The sequence below is a fragment of the Ambystoma mexicanum genome, chromosome 3p, assembly GCF_040938575.1.
Source record: "Ambystoma mexicanum isolate Mex_15411 chromosome 3p, UKY_AmexF1_1, whole genome shotgun sequence".
In the NCBI taxonomy this organism is placed as follows: Eukaryota; Metazoa; Chordata; class Amphibia; order Caudata; family Ambystomatidae; genus Ambystoma; species Ambystoma mexicanum.
The window spans coordinates 811,479,365-811,503,825 of NC_090925.1; the positions used below are offsets into that span (position 1 = coordinate 811,479,365).

Below are 24,461 nucleotides of genomic sequence, written 5' to 3' on the forward strand. Positions count from 1 at the left end.
GAGAATGGAGGAGGATGGGAAGGGAGGTGTGGTGGGGAGGAAGGGGGAAGGACAGGGGATGGGATGGTGTCTTGGGCAAGCTAGTTTGGTGGGGCCATTACTGAGGGCGAGGAAGTGAGTGTCAGTGCATGGGGTGTCTGCTCGGACAAGGCAGAAGGGGAACATAATGCGCAATATCCAACTTAACATAGCTAGGGATATAGGGGGTGGTGTAAAGTGAGGCTCGGCTCGCTTTCTAGCACCAATTGGGCTAGATACAGTAGTCAGCAGTGAAATACTGTTGGGCTAATAGCAAAAAATCCTAAGAGGGCCTGTGGGCGGTCAGGAGCGACCATAAGGCACAACACAATATCACAGTGATCTCAAAGCGACCATAGGGCACAACACAATATCACAGTGATCTCTAAGCGACCATAGGGCACAACACAATATCACAGTGATCTCTAAGACCATAGGGCACAACACAATATCACAGTGATCTCTAAGACCATAGGGCACAACACAATATCACAGTGATCTCTAAGACCATAGGGCACAACACAATATCACAGTGATCTCTAAGCGACCATAGGGCACAACACAATATCACAGTGATCTCTAAGCGACCATAGGGCACAACACAATATCACAGTGATCTCTAAGACCATAGGGCACAACACAATATCACAGTGGTCTCTGAGCGACCATAAGGCACAGCACAAAATCACAGTGGTCTCTGAGCGACCATAAGGCACAGCACAAAATCACAGTGGTCTCTGAGCGACCATAAGGCACAGCACAAAATCACAGTGGTCTCTGAGCGACCATAAGGCACAGCACAAAATCACAGTGGTGCTCTGAAGTTAGCCATTGTTTTGAATACAGGTGATCTCTGAAGTTTGCCACTGCTCCAAAACTTGCTGTGCCCTGAAGTTTGCCATTGTGTTCGTCACTGCTCTAAAAATTACAGCGCTCTGAAGTTAACCATGTGTTGAATCCAGGTGCCCACTGAGGTTTGCCATTGCTTTAAGACCTGCTGCACTCTGAAGTTGGCAATTGTGTTGAATCCAGTTGATCTCTGACGTTAGCCACTGCTTTAATCTTGCTGCACTCTTAAGTTAGCCATTGTGTTGAATCCAGGCCATATTGGACGTTTGCAATAGCTTTAAACCCTGCGGCACTCTGAAGTTATCCATTTTGCTGAACCCAGGCACCCTCTGAAGTTTCACACTGCTTTAAAACTTGCTGCGCCCTGATGTTCGCCATTGTGTCTGCCACTGCAATAGTATTTGTATTCTGCTACGCTGCACTTTCCTTCCACAGTGCTCAATGGGTTGGACTCAGGCCTCTCAACCTTGCAAGTATTGTGCTCACCACACTGCATTTCCTTACCCCCACAGTAAGTCTGGCCAATGTCGGTAATCTGTTACACCTACATTGCGGATCACTAAGAATCCAATCTGATATTGCAACTATAAAACTAATACCTTTTGGACACCAACACTCAGAACCTCTAGTACCACTTCTGGAAACCTCAACCCAGCCCTAACAGTGCTACTGAAATACTGGAGCTCACAAGCACCACAAAGCCCAGGAAATAAGCTACAATACCACAGGAAGTTTTTGCCACTGTGAATCCGACACAACTACAAAACACCAGCAACCTGAGGCTCCCAAGCCCCATGAGACTCTTAGACTGAAGTACAACCACCACAGAGAGGACTTTGCCCATGTGAAGTAGATAACTTTACAGTACTTCACAAGTGAAGATCAAAACATCGGGAGAATAAAACCTAAGTCCCTCATCAATATAACACATGAAAGTCTGAGACGGTAATACTGCTACCACAGTGAGGTTTTCAGCACTGGGAACCCCATACAACTACAAAACTCCAGCGACTTGAGGGTCCCAAGCCCTGTGAGACTCTGACACTGACATACAACCACCACAGAGAGGCCTTCACCACTCTGAATCAGATAACAATGCAGGACCTCACAAGGGAAGACCAAACCATCAGGAGAATGAAACCATTCTAAATCAGTCATCAATACAAGGGGCCATGAACCATAAAACGGTAAGAAACTATCACTCAGTAATGTAGCTCTGGCAAATATTCCAGCCGGGAACAGCCAAGCCCAGGAACGGCTTACTCCTGAGAATACTGTACCTGAAAAGTTAAGGACACAGGACAGCTCAGACCCTGGGACACTTCAGACCCTGGGACAGCTCACGCCTCTCGGCTAGGCCCCGGGATATGATATGATATGATATGGCATTTGTAACGCACCTATACACAAGTGTTTCAAGGCGCGACGAGGCAGGGAGGGGGGAACAGGGGGAGGACAGACAACGATCCTACTAGGCCAGGTGTCATTCAGACCGCGCAAGTGCAGGGGTAGGTGGAAGGGAAAAGTGCAGTACAAGGTAAGTAGAGTAGAAATAAATAGATAAATAAATAAATAGGGCCAGCTGGTGGCAAGTGCAAGGTAAGTGCAGACAAGTGCTGGGAAGGGGGGGCTGTAGGGATACAGAGAACAGTCCCGCAGTGCAGGGGTTGCCAGGGAGTCAGTGCAAGTGGAGAGTGGCTGGGCCCAGGACCGAGGTCGGTGAGAGTGGCCAAGTTTCAGATTCAGTGCAGAATTTAGTGAAGAATTAGCAGGGGAGAGGGAGAGAGAAAGCAGAAGCAAAGAGGAAGGTTTTGAGGTGCTTCCGGAACCGGAGATGGTTCTCCTCAAGTTTCAGGGAGGCAGGAAGGCTGTTCCAGAGGGAGGCTCCTGCCGCGGAGAGAGATCTACCCCCAGCTCGTTGCTTCGAGAAGCGGCTGACCCTGAGGGAGTTGGAGACGGATGAGCGAAGGGCTCGGGAAGGAAGATATTTGGGAAGAGAGAGTTGCAGGTATTTAGGCCCCAGGCCCCAGAAGGCCTTGTGGACAATGCAGAGGGTTTTGAACTTAATCCTCGCAGCAACTGGGAGCCAGTGTAGAGATTTCAGTCCTGGAGAGATACGGTCCCTGGGCTTGAGGCCAAGGACAAGACCCTAACCCCTGGGATAGACCTGACCCCTAGGATAGACTCCGACCCACCCAGTTACTCTCGACTCCTGGGATAGACCACAACCACCCGGGTCTGCCCCTGACCCCAAGGTTCACCCCAAATGCCAGGGTTAGTCCCTGAGTGCCAGGCTTAGTCCACGACCGCCAGGGTTATCCCCCAAACCATGGGTTAGTCTCCAACCCCTGGGATCCCCAAATCTCCTGGGATAGCCCCAACCCCTGTGATAGTCCCCGTCCCTGGGATAGACCCCACTTTCGGGATGGACCCAACCACAAATGACTGCACCAGGAAAGACTGACACATAAGGAATAACCAAAACAGAATAAACCAATTGGAATAATCTCATAACACCACCCCCGGTAACCAACCCTATACCAAGAGATGGCACACCTACACGTCCACTGCAAACAAGTCCCTTCGCTAGAACAAGACCAAAATCACTATAATTAACAGCCTACCTGTCATCCTACCACCCACTCGGGCAATCATTCATCCTCAAAAACCGTAAACTTGTAAGGAGTATAACTGGAAGCCCAATGGAAAGACGGGAAACCCACAGAAACAAAACAGCAACATGCCATTCATCACAAAAAACCTGACGACCCCGAAGAAAAGATCAATCTAAGATGAAACCTCGCTGAACTGCTCAATGAAGAAATAGAAACAACACATCTGAACACACAAGCCGGTGGAAAAACTTACCAATATCAAGACAAACATCTCCCAAATACACAGCCAAAAACAAATCACAGAAAATAAAAAGAAACACTGCAACCTGTTCATCACCAGATTAATGTCAAAACACAAATATACAAACCAATAAGCAATGGAGTGGCAGACGTCCTATTCCTTGCTGAAACCTGACCAACTCAAAACTACAAGGTAATAACACATGATTGCCTACCAAACAACTTCAAAGTTAAACAAGCCAATAGAGAAGGAAAAAGAGGAGGAGGTCTCACCATAGCATACAAGGACCAGCTAAAAATAACAACAGCACTTTCACTAAACAGCCCAAATTGTGAATTACTCTTCCGGGACCTAGCCTAAGATCAGCAAACCAACTTAACGTTTCTTCTCGTCGACAGGCCTCCGACATACAACCCTACCTTCACAGGCACTTTTGTGGATGCCGGCACCAGCATCGCCAATAAATATGATCACCTGATCATACTGGGAGATTTCAACACATGGGTAGAAGACGAGACCATCAACTCATCCAAAACCTTAACTAATCAACAAGCAACAATGCATCCACATTCTGCAAAAGAAGACTAATGAAAAGATTGGATACCTTGATTCAAATTTTACTATGGGATCATAAGCCAACGAGATTGAAGCTCTGCAAACTGCAGCTTCAGAGTGACAAGGGGGCCTGAGCATAACTAATTTGATGAAATATCACAGAGCCTTTATGTCCCACTTCAACCATCAGCTTTACTGAGTTAGGAAAACAACAAAAAGAAAAATGCCTCTGTTCTCACTGAATATCTATGCCGGTTCCTGCGAGAGATACCTCAATTAAGGTCAATAATAAAATGTTGTTCTGGTCAAATTGGTACTGGGGAGCAGTTTGGCAGATTTGTGACCTATTTCAGGATTGGTCTTGGCTCTCCTTACAGGCCTTGCAAATTAAGTATGACCTTGGACATTGTGCATATGGGGAATACAGATCGCTTACATCAGCTACACCACTGGGTGGGCTGCCAGAGGACGATATATACTATTCTTTCAGACGACTTGATGGGCAAGATCATAAGGCCTTGGTTGTATACAAACTCTTGAGTGGAGCATCTGAATGGAATGCTAATCTCTTAAATATTTGTTTGCGCCAACTTGGACTTGTAATGTCATTACCAAGGTGGGAACTTTGTTTCAGAAATATTCCTTGGATGTCTATTAACATTGGTGAGAGAGCAAGGCAGGTGAAGTTACTGAACAGAGTATTCTGGACTCCCGAACGGATATGTAAACAAGGCTGAAATGCGTCTAATGCCTGTTGGGGATGTCACCACATTTAAGGTTCATTGGAGCACATGTTATGGGACTGTTCTAAAGTGAAGACCTTCTGTAGGGAAATCACAGTTTTAAAACAATATTCTTGGTGTTGACAAAGAAAATGGGCCTCATTACACGGTATGCGGTAACCATGGCACTATTAGCGCCATGGTTGCCGCCGGTATTTTACCATGTCCGCCTTGGTGGATGGCGGAATTATCGCCCTACTCCAAGGTGAGCGGGGGCGGTAATTCCCCATTCACCAAGGCACTTCCCCATTCCCATTTTTGCCCCTATAGGGCTCAATGGGAATGGGGAAGGAGCTAATTACGGTACCGCAAATTGCGGTACCGTAATTGGCACCAAGGTCCCTTTGTGGGCCCGTTCCGTAACGGCTGGTAAAACCAGCCGTTGAGGTTGGGTCCGCAAAGGGACCTCGTAGTAAGGCGGTAAGGGTTTACCAGTACCGGTGCCCTTACCGGGACCGGTAAACCCTTACCACATTCCGTGTAATGAGGCCCTATGACTTTATGACCTTGATCTTCGCAGAAGATTTATTTATTTATGACATTTATATAACGCCCAAACCCGGGGGTATCATAGCGTTCATCACATAGCAGATTACAGTTACAAAATGGACTTGGTTATAAGCACAATTTGGAAAGCCATGTTAACAGGAAGTTTCCAAGTGCATGATAAACGTTGCTTTGTTACAGACTGCAATGGTTATTCGTACTTGTTGAAAAGCCAAGTTTTTGCAAGTTTTAGTAAGTACATTATTGGATTGGTCATTTCTGATGTTGTTAGGGAGAGAGTTCCATAGTATGGGTGCAGTGACCCTGAAGCTGCTGCCGCCTGCGTGTTTGCTTTTGCAGCGGGGGTGACCAAGGAAGTACTGGAGTTAGATCTGAGGACTCTTCCTCCTTGTTTTGAGGTCAGTGAGTAAATGAGGTAGGTGGGTGCTACTTTATGGATGCATTTGTGTGTGAGGGAGAGAGATTTGAATTCAATCCGTGCTTTTAGTGGGAGCCAGTGGGACGCTCTACTGGTGTTAGAGATGTGGTAGGTACGCTTGAGTCACAGTGCGGCTCTAAGCGCTTTGTTCTGGAGCAATTGTAGTTTTGCTACGTTAGTGGGTGAGGTGCCCATTATGAGCACATTACAATGATCTAATTTGCATATGATTAGTGCACGTGCTAGTGTTAGACAGTTAGTTGGAGTCAGAAATTATCTGCTCAGTGAGATGAGCTGTGAAGTGTAGGCTGTGGTAGAGGACCGGGCATTTATATGTTTTGTCATTGTCAAATTGGCTTTGAGATGTACGCTGAGTGTCTTTAGTTTTTTTAAGACAGGGATGGAGGTGCCATCAATGCAGATGGAGGAGAAGGCTAGGTCAAGGTTTTTTATGCAGTGGGTGGAGCCGACAATGAGGAGCTCAGTTTTCTCATAATTTAGGCACAAGTTATGTGTGGCCATCCAATTTTGTATGGCGCTGTCGTGCGAGAGGTTGCCTGAGATGGGAATGAATATTTGGTGTCATCTGCGAAGTTGGTCTAGATAACACCCAGGGAGTGCAGGGGAACAAATAGAGGATTGGTATAGGTGTTGTAAAGTGTAGGTGAGAGACAGGACCCATGCGGTACGCCAAGGGGGGCTGGAATGGGGTCATCACCAGCCTCCCTTATGAATACTCTGATGGTCCAGTCGTTGAGGAAAGAATGTATCTAGGTGGTGGCTTCTGTGGAGAAGTGGAATTACTGGCAGAGGTGTTGGCTGAGTGTATTATGGTTGACTGGATCGTAGGCCGCGGATAAGTCTAGGAGAAGGAGGCTACTGAGATGGCTGGAATCCCTGATGATGTCCATTTGGATTTTGAGGTCTAGGACTGCTGTCCCTGTAGTATGTTTAGGACAGAAGCCTGATTGTCTCCTGCCAAGTAAGTGGTTTTTCTCAAGGAAGTTCTGCACTTGTAGGTAGGACAATCTGTCCAGGATTTTGAGTAAAAATTGGACTTAGTGATTGGCCGGTAGTTGGTTGGTACAGAAGGGTAAAGAGTGGGCTTCTTTAAGAGGGGGGTGATCATGCAGATTTGATGTTGGAAGGCACTTCATTGGTGCAGAAGGAGGCGTTGACAAAGCTTGTTATGATGGGGGCAAGTGTGTGAGCACAGAGTTTGACTATATGAGCTGGGCATGCGTCCCCTTTGCAGTTGCAAGGCTTGAGGGTGAGGATGGTGAGAGCACTACTTCTAGCGATATTTCCTTGAAGCTAAAGGGGCGAAGTTAAAGGCGTTGGCCGGTATGTTGTCAGAGATGGCTGAGGATGCTTTGGAGGACAGGTTGGCTTTCTTGTTGCTGATTTTGGTTTGCAGGGTGGTGAATTTGTATGCTAGCACATCTTGAATGGTGGTACACCATACTTTGTCATGGTGTACCACCATAGTATCCGTTTAGAGGACTTGACATATCCGCAGAGAAAATAGTTCTTTAGGGCCTCCATGGTGGCCAAGAGAATCATCCTGTGACACTGGATATCTACGGCCTTCCCAACCAGAGATATGTGGCTACAAGAGATGTACTCCCTTCAAATATGAAGAGCGTTGCCCTGAGGAACTAGAAGAAAAGTAATACAGAGTAGATTCCTTGATCTGGAGTTGAAGTAATTTGTGCTATATGTCCATTGGAACTGTGGAGTATCTTCTTTTTTTCTTCCTTTTTCTTTCTTTCTTGTTTCATAATTGGGCCGGGAGGACCGCTCAGGGGCAACGGGTTTGTCTTGGAAGCAAGACAACGCATAGCAACACAGGTTTGAATCCCAGGCTCATGCTTAGAGACTGGTCCCCGGCATTAAGTGCGTTATAAAAGAACAATTACTATAATTGTTTTATGTCATCTTATTAATGAGGTCACTGTGTTAAGAGCAAAGGTTCTAAATAAAAAAAACATTAAAAAAAACAATGCATCTACAACAACTGGTGAAAGGAGCGACACACAGCAGGCCCCACACTAGATGCAATCTTCTGCAACAAAAACCTGATCAAAACTGCACCACCAATGCAATTCCTCTGGAGCGATCACCTCATTATACCATTAGTTATCCACCCGCTAACAAGGTTACTTGCTTACCTTCCAAAAAATACTACAATTCTGAAAAGAAACTGGAAATCCATTAACAGTGTGTCCCTAAACACGATACTGGAAGCCACAAAACCCTCAATCACCGTTCTAAGATCATCCAGCATAGAAGAAAGAACGGACAAAATTAAAAAATGGATAGCGAAAACACAGGATGACATTGCACCAGAAAAACCATTCACCCACTCTCTAAAGAAAACATTGGTGAGATGGTTCACACCCCATCTCAGAGCACTGAAAAGAAATTAACAGAAAACTAAAGCAAGAATGAAGGAAAAGCTATGACCAACAGAAAATAACAAAGACAGATATGACTATACCAAGCAGAAATGCTCAAATAAAAAAAGACACTAAAACGAAATTATCACACACTCCAGCAACCCAGAAAGAGATGTTCAACATCATGAATGAGTTAAGAAACTGGGTAGCATGCAACAACACACTGACTCCATCACAGAAACCATGCAATGATCTTGCAGGCCGCTTCAAAAATAAAATCCAGCAAACTATTGAGAGCAAGACAAAAATCACCATAATCCACCTCAACCAGCCAACACTGGAACCATCTACTAGATTTGACCACCTCCCACGGATCGCAACAGAAAAATTCAATAGCCCGGTGAGCAAAACCAACAGAGCCAGCTCTCCAGCCGACCCCTGCCCACAAGACGTAAAGAAGATTATACTCACCCAGAAAACAACTGCAGAATAATTCCTCGACCTCTTCAACCACTCACTAGCAATAGGAACCATACCATGAACCTTAAAATTGGCGTAAATCAAGCCACTCCTTAAAGATTTCTCAGGAAACACAGAAGACTTGACCAACTACGACCAATTTCAAACATCCCATACCCAGCGAAATTACAAGAAAGCTACGTCTACGAACAAAACTTGGCACATGTAGAAAACAATCAGATACTAGACCAGGCACAATTAGGTTTCAGACCCATGAGAAGAATGGAAACTGCACTACCATCTATATGGGATGACCTAAAAACCAACACATACTCTAACGTCATATCAGCACTAATACTACTCGACTTGTCAGCAGCCTTCGACACAGTCCACCACAAAAAACTCATCAAAAGACTTTAAGGTATTGAATTGGCAGCACAGCAGTCCTCTGGCTAAAATCCTTCTTGAGTGAAAGAGAGGAAACAACTCAGATATCACTATTCAGTGTCAGCACCTTGTAAAACAACATGTGGACACAGGGTTCATTATTACCACCACTACTTGTCAACATCTACATGACCCCCCCTGATCAAACTCATCAACAAACATGGCCTCACCTGCTACAACTATGCAGATAACACCCAAATCATTTACAAAATAAGTGCCAGCGAGGAATAAAACCCAACCCTTACCAACTGCATCACAGAATGAAACCAGTAGATGAGCTCTAACAGCCTTAAACGCAATCTGGACAAAACAGAAATAATTATCGCACACAATGACCCATTGAACAATCACAACATTCCATGGCCTACCAAACTGGGTAACCCACCAGAAACATCCAACGTGGTCAAAAATGTTGAATACTAAGGGACAACGAACTAACACTAGAACCGCAAATCAACGCAGCAGTTAAGAAACAGCATTAATTTGTGCCAGAATACCTTGAGAAAAAACGCCAACAACTACAAGACGCAGCAGCAAGACTACTCCTCAGACTCACTAAGAGAAAAGACATCACACCAGCACTAACAACAATACATTGGTTACCAGTCAAAAAACGAATCTTCTTGAAAACGCTCTGCGTAACACACAGAGCAATCCACGGTCAAGGAGCAGAATCCCTACAGGAAGAAATCTCCATCTACAATCCAACACGAATGCTAAGGTCCACCAATGACATTCGCTTCGAATCAAAACAATACGCAAAACACAAATTCAGGGGATCAGCATTCTCCTGAATAGCGGTGAGACTTTAGAACTCGCTCCCAAATGAAATACGAACAGAAGATCACCTCAAATTCAGGAAACTGCTAAAAACATGGCTCTTTAACTCACCAAGCTGAAGAGGAAAAAGGGGGTACTTGAAAACCGCCAACGCAGTGCAATAAAGAATATTGAAACTAGATCAACCAGAGAAATAAAACACTCAACCCCAAACACCATAGAATAAGATTAATCCAACAGATCAAGCCAACACACAGAAAAAGACTCAGACAACCGGAAACTAGCCCTACTTAAAACTTTCTAATACTCTGCATACACACCCTCCAACACAAACGAGACTGGACACATACCTCTGCCACCAAAATAAAAACACCACAACTACAAGCACTCTTCTTACTCTCCACCACACCCAAGCCTCCATAAACACCCATTTACAACCACCCACCAAACACCACACAACATCAACCAACTAAAAACAAGCATTGGCAATGCCAATACGTTTGGCTTTTTGTGTAGATATGGGAAAGGTATTTGCCAGGCATTGCTGTAATGCTACCAACTGGCCACCACCAACTGGCCATTAATGGTAGTTGTTTGAAAATGGTGCATGTTCCTGGGCATACGATAGCAGTGCCTTGGAAAATGCCCATCTAATACCTATAAAGAAGCAGAAACTGTTGATTTTGCTAATGCTGGTCCTTAACATGACTTCAGTGAAGGACACCCATAGTGCTTATAAATCAAGTGGCTAAAGGCAGACCTGGTTAAGCCATTTTTATTACACCAGTGGCACGTTTATATCACCAATTAAATGATTAGCCCTCAAGACTGCTTAAAAAAATGGCAGCACTTCCAGTGCAAAGTTTGAGTTTAATGCTTGATAAAGGTAGCTCAAAGAGATCACAAGAGAGTGTGCTTTGAGTGGGGAGGGGTAGGGAGTTGGTGGGAATGACCATAGGGGTCATTGGCAGGCAATGGGTGGATAAATAACCAAACAACACCTACAAGCATAGTGTCCCTCCTCCTATGCCATCACTATCTAGCTGTACCCCAATGCATTAGTTTCGGCTTATAGGTGGCGCTAAAGCGCTACCTTATAGACAAAACTAAAACTGCAAAGAGTGCAGAACCTGTGGCTAGGTTGCTTCTAAAATTGCCCATTAGAGACCATATCTCCTAGATATTGCGTAGGCTAACAGAGGCTCATTGCACAGGGTCCTCCTTCAATTCTCACAGATTTATCAAATAGTCGACCCTGGCCAGATGTTGCAACATTCAAGGGGTAAGGGTAAGTGTCTGCTCTGCATCAAATATGTGTGAAAGGACCAATAGCAGATCCTCTTTTGTGAAAGCTGCTAGATTATGGAATACTATCCCCAAAACACCAGGAGCATAGTGAACCATCTCGCTTCCAGGTGCCAACTTGAGAGGAACCTCTTTCCAAAGTAATCACATGCCTCTGTATTCTGTGTTGCTTTTAAATTCTGTTGATGTGCTCAGTATATCCTAGGGTCAATGTGGCCCTAGCTGGGCGTATTTACACATCTAATAAGCACAAGTAACAACATACACTGCATCACAGTGCATGTGTGAATACCAACAACATGCACATAAACCCGCTACCAACAGTAATTGAGCAATAAAACCGGGCTAAAGAAACAAAGAGGCCCATACACAAAATGTTCACCCACCACACTGTAGAAATTCCATTTATTAGAGGAATTGCTGCACAAATACATAATCAGCAGTGCATGATGCTGGGAAGAAGGCAAGTGAAAAACAACAGTAAACCAGAAGGTGAAAGATCTGGAAGCAGGTTAAAACAGAAATGTCTTGACTTCTCGCAGAGAAGTTGAACACAGGTCGTCTGTGTGGGTCGGCCTGGGGAAAGACTAACGCCCAGGCCGTGTGTGCCTGCGGTCCCTGAGCGGGAGCATGGCCTGGGAGGCAGGGGCCCACCCGCTGCCCAACCCGGGTGAGCCAGAAGAAAATAAAGACCTGTGCTACATGGGTGAAGATGACGCCGCAGTCCGGAGCCGCATGATGAAGGCCCGAACCGGAGCGTGGCTTGGTGGCTACAGGCCACCCGCTGGCTAACCCAGAGGTGAGGGAAGTCCTGCACCGCATGCGTGGTGTGGCCCGGGTGAATATTATGGCCGTGCTGGGAGGCCCGCCCACCCTGTGGCCACGCAGGGCAGGCGGTGAAGATGAAGACCGCGGCTGGGGGACCTGCAGGCAATCCGCTCTCCCTGGGGGGAGACAGGGAGAGTGGAGAAAGCAGGAACTCACATGGAGCTCCTGCCACAATGCCCTGAGGGACTGGGGCTAAATGCAATGTTTCGGCTTGTGTCCTCTGACTCCGCCCACCTGGGCAGAGTCCAATGAAGGCTTTCCCCGCTGCAAAGAAGCACTGCCGCGGATGAAAATGCACATAAGCCCCAACCAATATTTCCCAATATATCAGCACAGTCCTTGGAGAAGACTGGGTGGCACTACAGCCCTAGCGCCCTGCTCAGATTCGGTGAAAGAAAATTACTGCCGTGTGGGGAAAAAGCACATACTTGAGAGCCAATCACATAATAGTGACCTCAATAACAAACTGGGCAGCCAATCAGCTACTGCTTACATTTCAAAGCACTAGAGCATCCACCAAAACGAAAGTAGTACAGTAACTTGTTTATTTTAAATACAAAATACAGTGCAATGTGTAACATAGCTTGAAAGCTGCAGTAAATAAATTTTAAAGCATCATTCAATTTAAATAGCTTTTTAATAACATTAAAACATTGCGGCTGCCATTTTGGAAGGAAAAATGGCTGAAAAATTCACCACACAGTACAAAATCAGCCAAAGAGTCCAAAAACAGGTGTGTTGGGGGAGGAGATGGGTGGAGATGGGAGGAAACGCCTATAGATTTCACTTGGCGATGGGCGTTAAATGGGTGGGACACATGGCCAAACTACATCCATCCTAATATGTCAACCTGCTGAAAAGCATTACAAACTTGCATCCAAAGTCCCTATTTCAAGCTCTCATGTTAACGCTCTTCGTTTAATGACCATAGTTTTGGCTTTATAGGTAGTGCCTTCAGCGCCACCTAATAGCCAAAACAACATAACCAGAACACAGTGACCAGTGTTTCGGAGCTGAAGCTACCAACAGCACATCAAAGCTCTTGCACCTTTACCTCTCAATCCCACTAACTAACCCATCCCAACCCCCTCCCTACTCAGATCCGCAAGGGTGCCTGGAGGCCATGAAAATGGCAGCGGTGCGCGGTATAAATGATAATAACATAACATTCATTTGTTCTGGGATTTTAGGAGAAGGCATCCTGTTATATTGTTGCCATTATCCTAGCTATGGGGACCAAGGACAAAGAGCTGCATAACAATTGAGTTGCTGTGGGTGTTGATCCTGCTCGGCCTTGTGACAGCTCCCTGTCAGAGGCTGAGTGACCTAACAGATCCCAATCCCGGTGTTCAGGGGATATGTCCCTATAAGCACCCAAGGTGGGAGATCTGGGGGGAAACAACCAATCAGTTTGCTTGGATCGTGGGCTGAATCTACAGATCCAAGCCAACGTTCTGAGGAACCTGATGGCTGCTTTCTGCACCCGCCATCTTGCCTCCCTTGCCTTCCCTTTGTATTTGTAATCCCCCTCAGCACTATTTACCTGATTACTGCAGCAGCAGAGCCCACCGCTGCTGCTGCTGCCTCCTCCCGTTGTCTCTGCTGTCCACCATGGAAATGGAAGAGAAGCTCCGTACGGCACCCCATCTTCCTGATCCATGGTGGTCATCTTTAGTGAGTATTTTGTTTGAATGAACAGAATGCCGGGAGGCATTCCGTTCATTCAAAGTAAATACTTTGAACATAGCACCCCAGTTACCGGATTGGCAACTCGGGGGGCTAATAGCAATAATCACCTGTTCCATGGGCTGGAACAGTTCATAACGGCACTGGGAGCACTCATTAGAGGCCCTCACTATGCTCAAGTCAATTAACTTGGGCCCCTGGCCATTATACCCCATTCCAGCCCACGGACGGGTGATTATTGCTATAAAACATAACTTTAGACCTTCCACTGTGATGTACCTAAGTTGCTGTCCTAGGACTACAATGCTCCTCAGAAGAACTGTGTTCTCTGTCATGTTGCCATACCTCTGCAACTCTCTCCCAACTCAAATATATATTCAGCTCAATTTACGGGCAATCAGGTAATTGCTCAAAAATATTGTATCCTCACCCTGCAGTCTCAGAATTTACCTGCACTCTTCTCATGCATACCAATCTGCAAGGTACATTATAATTGCACTGCCATTTGTTATAAAATGTCAGCCCATGGTCCACTAGAAACTTGGGAGAAACCAACACTGTACACCCAAACAGTAAATAGAGTTGCAAGGTCCTACCAATGTAGAAGAGCGCATTAGACATTCTATATGACAGTAAGAATAACAGTGTGGATCTCTGCCAGTGGTTAGAATTGCTATGTTGGTACGGCTTGCAATTGCTCGCTCTGTTTCCCACCTTTCCCTACTTACCACTTGCTTGCAACAGTTGGGTATGCATTGATGTGAGGGAGCGGTACAAGCTGAATTGCTTCTTCAGGGCGCACAAGCATTCCCAAAGCGTGAGGAACAAGTCAGTCGTTCTAGAGAATGGACTCTCTGACTTCTAGCCATGTTCAATGAACAACAGCCTCCTCCTATACCAGTGTGATTCCTGCCTTCTCCGGGGCCGGTAGGCACACTGCGAGCCACTACGCACGGTGTTTTCCCATTATGGGACTTTGTAATATTTTATCTTCTGGAAAACCAATGCTTACAACACTGTGCAAAGACTCAAGTCAGATTAAACAACGGCTCATTGTGATTGGTGGTACGTTTAAAAAATGGTATTTTAAATACTACTTGTTTTTAAAATGTCACCTAATTATGAGTTGCGATTGCCTGGAATATTAACTGCATTGGGTACTTAGAAAGTACTGAATGGGATAAGCATTATCATCACATTGCAGTACTATGCATCCCAGGTGATATACATCCGCTTAGGTGGGTGGTATTTGTACCCATTCCCACCATTCTCATAACGAGGCTCTTACAGTCGTGAAACCCAATATGATTGTTTACCTTAATAGATGCATCATGGATTCGGTTTAGAGCAGCCCTGCTACTTTGCTGCAAGGCGCCATTACCTCACAGTCAGTCTTTATGCAGCAGGCATAGTACTAGAGGCAACCTCCAGTCGCAGGCACTTTTGCAACTCCAGGAGAACTTTAGGCAGGGAGTTCCCCTGAGGCACTGTACAATTTCCAAAAACCTGCAATATATGGTATGACTGACTTTCCTCTTAGCTTTATATACGGCCAGAAACCTCTGATACAATTTCCTGATCCTTTATAGCCTGTAGATCACTATGCAGTTGTCGGAGAAGCACAGAAGCTGGGTTGACAAACTCAGCTCGAGAGCGGTTTGCATGCCAAGAAAGGCCCCTGTGGAATGCACAGGGACACCCGCCAGTTTGGAATTCACCCAATTTCTCTCGTGTGATGCCACTTGCCATTACCTCCAGATGAGCTGGTCGTTCCCCAGCCTGTGACCCAGCAGTTCGTTCCCGCTGGGACCTGCAAGGAGGCCGGCGGAAGGCAGACAGGAAGGATGTAGTCAGAGTAAGTGACGGGCGTTTGCAGCCTCAGGAGCGAGATGTCACCCAAGGATCCAACACTGGTGTAATCGCTGTTGATGATTATCTGCAGGACTGCTGATGTCATCTCATATGGGCTTTTGTTGGATAATGCATATGCCCCCACGCGCACAGTATACAGTGCGGTGTTCACTGGTCTGCAAAACAAGAACGTGCAAGTGTTTGAGATCACAAAGAGGCTACATGTAAACACAACTGGACATTGTGGCTACATCTTTAAGCACATGACTAATAAGGAGGAGAATAAGTGTTTGGCTCCACAGTTTGGACACAATTTATTGTTTACATGTAGAAACCTAGGATATCAATTGATATCATGGATGACAGTGGATAGCAACAAAAACATTGCTACCATGGATACCCAGAATAAAAATGAATACCATGGATAATAATGGATATCTAGAATAACAATAGATCACAAAGATACGGTGGATGCGTAGGATACTAGCCAATTCCATGAATTTCAGTGGATACCTAGGCTAACAAAGAATACCAAAGATAAGTACAAAAACATTAGACACACCGGTATTAACGGACTATCTTATTGGATTCTGTGTTAAGCCATCTTGTTTCTGATTGCTCTTTTGCTTCCGCACAGTCCCTTCCACTGGAGGACAGTATCACTGGAAAAAGGAGGTGGTCCTTTATCAACAGAAAATTGCATTAAATTGGATAAACAGTACACATGTCCCTGCTATCTTGGGTTAACTTGGAATTTCTGGCTGTGACAATATTACAAAGGAGAAAGCCGTGCATTTTACGGTGATCTGGTAGGACATCTCCCACGCTAGGTGCTCACCAATGACCCGGGGCAAGCCTGAACTTCCAATCTAGTGCTTTATCCTTCTGAGGTCAGAGAACTGAATGGCATTACATGGGTAGTAATAATAAAACATATTATTGCAGTGGTTAGAAGTGGGCAGAATCCTGCATGAAGTGCTATATTGAAACATGATATCATTATTTGTATTACTTTTATTTATTTGGAAAAGAGACAGGACGCACAATCAAATCAGGAGGGAAGAGTGAGAGGCCTCCCTTTGGATGAATGGTGTAAGTTCAAGCAGCTATTGAATGCCTGCTGACGTGCGAGTGCTGTATCCAAAGCAGCTGTTTCTTGACTTGGCAGAGGAATTGCACCAAAGCTTTTGCTAAGTTCATGGTTAGAGGGGAGCTGGTCCTTCTGCTGCCCGGAGTGGAGCTGGTGAACAAGCCATTTGAAGTGTCAGAGTCAGAGCCAGGAGGAGGTGAACAGATCACCCTCCCCGCCAGGGACCTCTTTGGTGCCCAGAGTGCTGCCGTTACTCCTGCAGGTGGCCTTTAATTGAATTTAAAAGAAATAGAAAAGAAAAAAGCATGTGTGAACACTGGGGTGTGCATCACACCAGGGCCATCTTAAGCACTTTTGGGGCCTGGGGCACAGGCACCTTTGGCGGCCCCCCTCCATCGAACCAATGGAATGAAGGGATACAGAATATCTGGTCGTGCCCCCCTCATGGCAATCACAACCCATAGCTTGAAACGCTGCCTCACAGCGATTAAAATAGCCAACGGTACTCCCTTTCAGTCCCCTTACCCTCTTCATTCTTGCTATCATAAGAATGATAAATAAGTAGCATTTCAAGGCCAACATCAGCAGTCCACGACGTGGCTACTTGCATTATAGCATAGGTGCAGGACACTCTTCATCATTAGCAGCCACGAGGGAGGTACACGAGTCATAGTATAAATTCAGGACACAGATCGTATGTGAAAAGTGCACATAATCCAGAATAGACAGACAACTCAGATTTGCTGCCTCCCAGAATGCAAAAATGCTTAAAGGCATGGTCTAGTAAAACATTTTATTGTCCCTACGGGTTGGCCATGTTTTTTTAAGCCTAAGTGGCTCGATTTTAGAAAACTTTCCTATGGACCTTACCCGAGTTTTCGTCCATTAAACGCACGCGAAAACAAGCACCAGGGAGCCGCCATTTTCTGATAATCCTATTTTTCCCCCCATCGCCCTGGCTGACCTGCTTTTGCGGCACTAAATCAATTCCCCCGCCCCTGAGCATGACATTATCCAAACATTCATATTCCCTGCCTCTCTCCGTGACGTTACTGTGCTGCGTAGGCAAACGCGCCCAGTCGTCTTCTGCGCAACTCCACACAGAACCCGGAAACCAACACAGATCAACTCACAACACAACGCGCCACAATTCGGAATATGAAACTGTACTTTAAAATGAAATAGCAACACGGTACATTTGGTAAAGTACATTTATTTGACATTCAATGTTTAGAGAATATTCAGCAATTGCCATATAAACTCCGGAAGCCATTTATTTTCTTTTATCTGTATCCGCAATAACTGTTCTGTTTCATCTTGAGTCACACGCTCTTCCTTTATGGTACACAGGGTGTTCATTTTCGTAAAAAGAATCACTTTGGAAGCACGGTGAACCGCAAGGCTGTTCCATCAACTAGGCACTAGTCCAGCCTAAAGGTTGATATGTTGCTTCTAGCCACTAGTACAGCGTAAGGACATGTGGGCCCTTTGGCGATCGTCCCATAATATGGTGATCGTGCTCCAGTTGTTGACACGAAGCTGCAGGTGTCTGCTGAAGAATCCATCCGCCGGTGTCTCAAACAGATGGCAGTGGCAGAATGGGATCAAATACCTGTTATGAAAACAAAAAAATCATAATTAGTCTCGCTAGCTGAACTTCATTAATATTACTCATTTTATTTATTACGGCCGATCAGAAACTATTTGCTTGAAAGGATAGTTCAATGGAGTATGTTCGTCTCTAAAATCAATGCAAAAAGTAACGAGATAAATCGAGGCAAACACACAATGATAAACGACAGTTAGTCTACATGCGTGAGGAATGATATGACATATGATATGGCATTTGTAACGCGCCTATACTCAAGTGTTTCTAGGCGTGACGAGGCAGGTGGGGAACAAGGGCAGACAGACAACGATCCTACTAGGCCAGGTGTCTTTCTGATCACGCATGGGGAAGGGCTGTACATGGTTAGTTGAATACAAATTAAATAATAAGGCCAGCTGGTGGCAAGTGCAAGGTAAATGCCGGGAGAAGGGGCTGAAGGATTCAGAGACAGTCACGTAGTGCAGGTAGGCAGTGCAGGGAAAAGTGGCTGGGCCAAGGACCGAGATCGGTGAGACCAGTGGACCTGCATGCCCATGTGCCCACTACGAACACGTTTTACTTGCTTTTCCTAGCTCTTCATTCATTCATTTATTCATGCATCCATTCATTAAATCTTCATTCCGGTATAAAAGCGTGTAAAGATTTACTTACATTATATTTGAAATTTCCATTGTGTCTCTTCGTAATGCAGTCTGTAAAACGGACCGTGCTCTTGACAACGATTTTTCGTATACTGAACTAAAATGAAACTCGGTCTAGTTTCTGAATTTTCTGCCTTATCGTCTCTTACGTTATTGCGCACTCCCTTCAAACGTGGTTCTTTCAGCATGGTCCCTGTCTCAAGGTCAAAAAACAATAGACCCTTATACTTCCAGTGCGACTTGTGGGCCTCATCTGGGCGCTGTCCTTCGCATTCTTTATTTGCAACATCACGTAGTATAGGCATCTGTGAGATCTTGAAGTTTAGAATCCGTCTATGTAGTGCGCCTCAATGTACAAATGCGAACTGGCTTCTCTCCCAAATGCCACGGCCCACTTTGCTGGCGCGTTCTAAGTGCCCCAATTTTGTCCCCGTTGTCTGCGAGCTTTGCAGACCAAATTGAGACATTTAATTTTTTGCAGAAGGTCAGGCAAAGTATAAAGTACCACAGGAGTTGAGTTACAAGTGAGATTTGTTGTTTGTTTGTTTGTTTGTTTTATTATTTGCAATACGCAAGCCTCCCCTCCGTTAACAGTGCGCAGAATTTACATTTACATGAGATGAGACATGAGAAAAATATATACATACACATATGTGAGGTGAATAGAGAGAATTCAAAGATGACACCCAGCTTGTTCGCCACCCATGATGGTGAAGGTAGGGGTTAGGTTTACAGGTACACTGTACAATAACATTTATTTACAAAAAGACAATCGTATTGCAATTATTTAAACCGGGATTTGTACTTCACAATCAGCTGTGCTTCGGGTGGGCATGGCACAGTCGCAATGTTCGGTGGCAATGGATCACTGCTCTGCACAGAAACGTCCAAAATTCCATATCTGTGCTTCTCTAACACAGCAACAATAAGGCCTTTCACAAAGTCGAACTGCATTTCATCATAAACTGGTTTGATCACCCATTGCTTACTTCGTTTTGAAAACACCTTAGTGTAGCGAGGCATCCTTACTTTACCCCTAGTCCTAGATTGTTCACGTCCGACATTGCTGTTATGGGCCAAGACCGCTAGTAGAGTGCGATGTTTCATGCCTCGAAAGCTAAAATGCAAGCGCTTTGGCCTGTACTTTAGGCACATATTGTGGAACACCTCCAAATCTCCTGTGTGACAGAATTCTGTCAGTCCTCTCAAATCTCTTGATAGAGTTTTGTCGAAAACAATCTTCTCAATGGCTGTCGGTGAAGATGGAATCAACCAATTCTTCTTCCGTGCCTCCTCTGGGGACAAAGGGCCATGTTCACATTGGTGGAAATGTTCATTTGCTGTCCAGCGGTGAAAGTTGGTACAGTGGTGCATCAGTGACCGCCATTTTTCAAGTAGTATTTCCACTGACCCCTCACAAGTTTTTGAGCTCCACCAAAGATGGTTGGTGATAGAATGTGACCATTGCAAAATACTTTCAAAACCTTTTTTTTTCCCTGCAGCCGAGATTTTCTTATTGATTGATTTAGCAAGATGCCATACGTCAAATTGATGTTCAATATGTGGGAACTGCTCTCTCATTGTCTTGGCAATTGAAACGTGTCTATCCGTGGCTATGAGGTCGATGTGCATTCCCCTTGATTGTAGATATTTCCCTGATTTTATAAATCCTAGTTTCTCCATGGCCACTGACGATGTACATTGTGTTACCTGCACGACCACCGAACTCACAATTTTCTTACTATCCATGTCCTGAAAGTGGTAGGTGCAGTACTTGGCAGAAAATCCAGGGCTGTCGCACTGTCCATCGCCAGCTAGCCTGAATCGTTTGCCTTCGAATGTACTTGCTAGAGACAATTGTTCAATTTTCCAAGCATCACTAATGGCCGGAAACAGATAATCACGTTGGTATATGTAGTACAGCGCTTTAGAAATGAAATGGAGTCCCACAAACTGAAAGAAAGCCTCTAACTTTCTAAAACTGGAGCCACTAAAAAGTGATGCAGCTGCACACAGTAGATTGCCTGCTGGCAGTTTCCCCAGCATCGGTTGTGCAGACCATGAGAACCTATGATTTAATCTACAGGCGGCATTTATTTTGACGTTACTGCCTTTTATTTGACGAGTCACATTAATCAATGGCTTCCCACATACTTTCCCTCTAATGGAATGCACACATTTCAGCATACTTATAATTTCCATCAAACAACTGTCGAATACAATGTATTTGCTCTCTTTCATTAGACTATCATCCTGCGTCAACGTTGTTTCGGCCTGTGACGTTGTGGAGATTTCAACACATTGGAAAGTAATATCGCTGATATCAAGTTCTGATGCGTCTATGGATGCTGCGGCTGGTTCATTCTCTGTCATTTCGACATCTATTACTTCAACATTGATGGGAGAACACAACAATGTCGACAGGTTTTTTGGTGGCAAATTTTTGGCGGGTGTAGATTGTGTAAATTGATCTGCAACTACTTCAGAGCTATCTTCAATACATTCAATAACACCTTCTTGTGGTGGTGCGGTCGCACTGTAGCTATGGTCCAATGCAACTTTGCTGTAGTCTCCAAACACAGTTAATTCATGTTCTGGCCATTGGACATGAGCATCTCGAGCCTGAACATGCCTCGCCTCAATTAATAGTTCCTCCATAGTGTACACGGTCTGGCAAGCCACATCTCTCATTCGCTTCACTGTCTGTGTGTGTATAGTTCTGACACCCACGGGTAACTGGAGGAGAAATTGGAAAAGGGATGTTCAGTTTAAACACAAGATGGAGTGTAGTAGAATTGACTGGAAAATAACATAAAATAGTCCCCAGCACAAACATTTTTTTTAAAGTTATGAACTGTTTGTAACTAACCTTTTTTTGTTTTTTTTCTTTGCAACTTTTTTGACTCGACCTTCAACATCTGCACGCTGTAGCTCCGATTCGTTTCTGCATGTCCTCCCTTCCTCTTGCGCTGCAACGACTATATTTTCTGTATCCGCATAGACAGCACGGAATGAGGCTCCATCGTCTCCCTGAAACATAGTACTTTCATTACTATGTATCAAAATATTGTTAGCATAAAACACACGTGAGGACCACCACACAGGTACATCTCAATAGCCAAACACGATTTAAACATTGTGTGCAACAATCAAACGACAAGTATTCGACCAGTGATGATCTATTTCGATGGAACTGTCAGTATCCATACCTCTGGCTCTGCATTGACTGCCATGAATGGTTGTATTGGAGAGGAGGCATCCTCATCTCCCTGAAACACAGTACTTGCATTAGTATGCTTTTCAATATTGGAAACACAACAAACACTTGGGGTCGACGGCACAGGTACATATAAAGAGATAACCACAAATGATGCATTGTCCAAAAGAATCAAGGAAAACCAAATATGATCACATTTCATCGACTTATTTCAACGATTCCTTTACATCTGCATCATCTAAATGAGATGTTGTGATTGTGGTGGAAGCTCCGTCGTCTCCCTGAAACACAGTACTTGGATTAGTATGGTTTTCAATATTGGAAACATAACACACACTTGGGGTCGAACGCACAGGTACATATAAAGAGATAACCGCAAATGATGCATTTTCCAAAAGAATCAAGGAAAATCTAAATATGATCACATTTCATCGACTTATTTCTCCGATTTATTTACATCTGCATCATCTAAATTGGATGTTGTGATTGTAGTGGAAGCTTCGTCGTCTCCCTGAAACACAGCACTTGCGTTAATAGGGAAGAAAGTATAGCAAATGGAATCACGTTATATGATCACGCATGATGGAGCTGTCATTATCCATACCTCGTGCTGCTGAAGAATATCTATGGATGTTGCAAATGTAGTGCGCACTTCCGAAAGCTGTTGCGCCGATTCGTATACGCATGGTCCCGCTTCCACTTCCCCTGGAATTACTTGAATGTCAGGCTCTGCATCAAGTGCAGTGGTTGACGCTCCATCAACTGCCTGAAACATAGTACTTGAATTAGTGAGGATTGCAGTAGTGAAAACATAACACACACCCGGGGTCGACAGCACCGGTACATATCAACGGCTAACCACGAATTAAACATTGTGTAGAACAATCAAACGAAAATAATTCCAGCTCTGATGATGACGCTCGATGGAGCTGTCAGTATCCATACCTCCTGCTGTTGAAGAACATCTAGAAATGTTGTAGATGTGGCGGACGCTTCAGCATCTCCGTGAAAGACAGTACTTGCATTAGTATGGATAACACTAATTATAACCGAAAACAAACACCAATGGACGATAACTAAGGTGTATATCAATTGTAAAGCACTAACCAAACATTCAGTAAAATGATTACACGATAAAATAAAAATATTACTTGACATGCATAAAACAGGTCTGTAGCGGATTAGCCTAGTAAGATTACCTGATACGCGCTAGAAGTGGTTGATAACTGCGACCACGTCAAGGATGTAGAATGTTCTTGCTTCAGATTCAAGGGATAGTCAAGAAGTTGTAAAGGTAAATTAATGATTGATAATGAAATGCCAATATTAAAAATAGCCATGTAAGGCGACAGAATACTTGTAAAATGCTCAATACAGCACAGTTCCCTGTTCCCATATATATACATTGCGTTTGTGGATTATGAAATCTAAAAAGAATATATTGGTAAATGTCATTATTCCAAAAACTATACAATCATATCAATATCGAAATTATTACAAGGGATAGAACACCTACAATATCAATTAATCCGTTCGGATACCTACACACTACCGCAAGGCCTAAAGCTAAATGCGGACACTTGACTCACCGGTGGCGGAATGTGGACGAATAGAGTGGGAATAGCGTTGTCGAGCAATTTCCGTGTCGTTCGCCGTTTATTCTTCTTTGTTACCCAAGATGTTGTGTACATGTCCAAGGAAAAGTGCCGGCTGCAGATGCGGTATCGATCACCCCTTTTGTCCTGTAAGACTTGTTGGACTCTACTTTCCAGCTCATCCAGTGGATATCCGCAATGTCTGACCCATTCTCTTATTCGATCAACAGTTTTCGGGAAAACATGCATTGTAGTGCCTTCAGATTTCGCATGGGTCTTCGAAGGGCAACCGCTAATCGAACAGGCAGGCATTGTTGATAAATCTGAAAAGTAAATATCGACATTATTATACAATCTTCAAGAATAAAGATTTGATACAAAAGTAAATGAATCATACAATGATCAATGCAAGGTTTGTTTTGGTCGCAGGAACTATACCAGTTCATTATGTGCGGCTTAGTATTTGCATAAGTTGCAGAAATGTATAAATGATGTGACTAAAAACTGAACATGCGACTCATCCCTTGGATATTCTGTATTGCACGAGAAGGAAACATGCTTATATCATA

General features: G+C 44.6%; 1 protein-coding gene across 1 annotated transcript in view; it reads right to left on the bottom strand.

Moving 5' to 3' along the window:
• The window catches only part of LOC138580921 (serine protease 33-like), a 187,660-nt gene that overhangs the window by 46,326 nt on the left and 116,873 nt on the right, over window positions 1-24,461 (bottom strand). Inside the window, exon 4 of the mRNA XM_069651853.1 lies at window positions 15,642-15,916. Within this exon, the coding sequence (XP_069507954.1) occupies window positions 15,642-15,916 (275 nt within the window). The remainder of the gene's footprint in view (window positions 1-15,641; window positions 15,917-24,461) is intronic.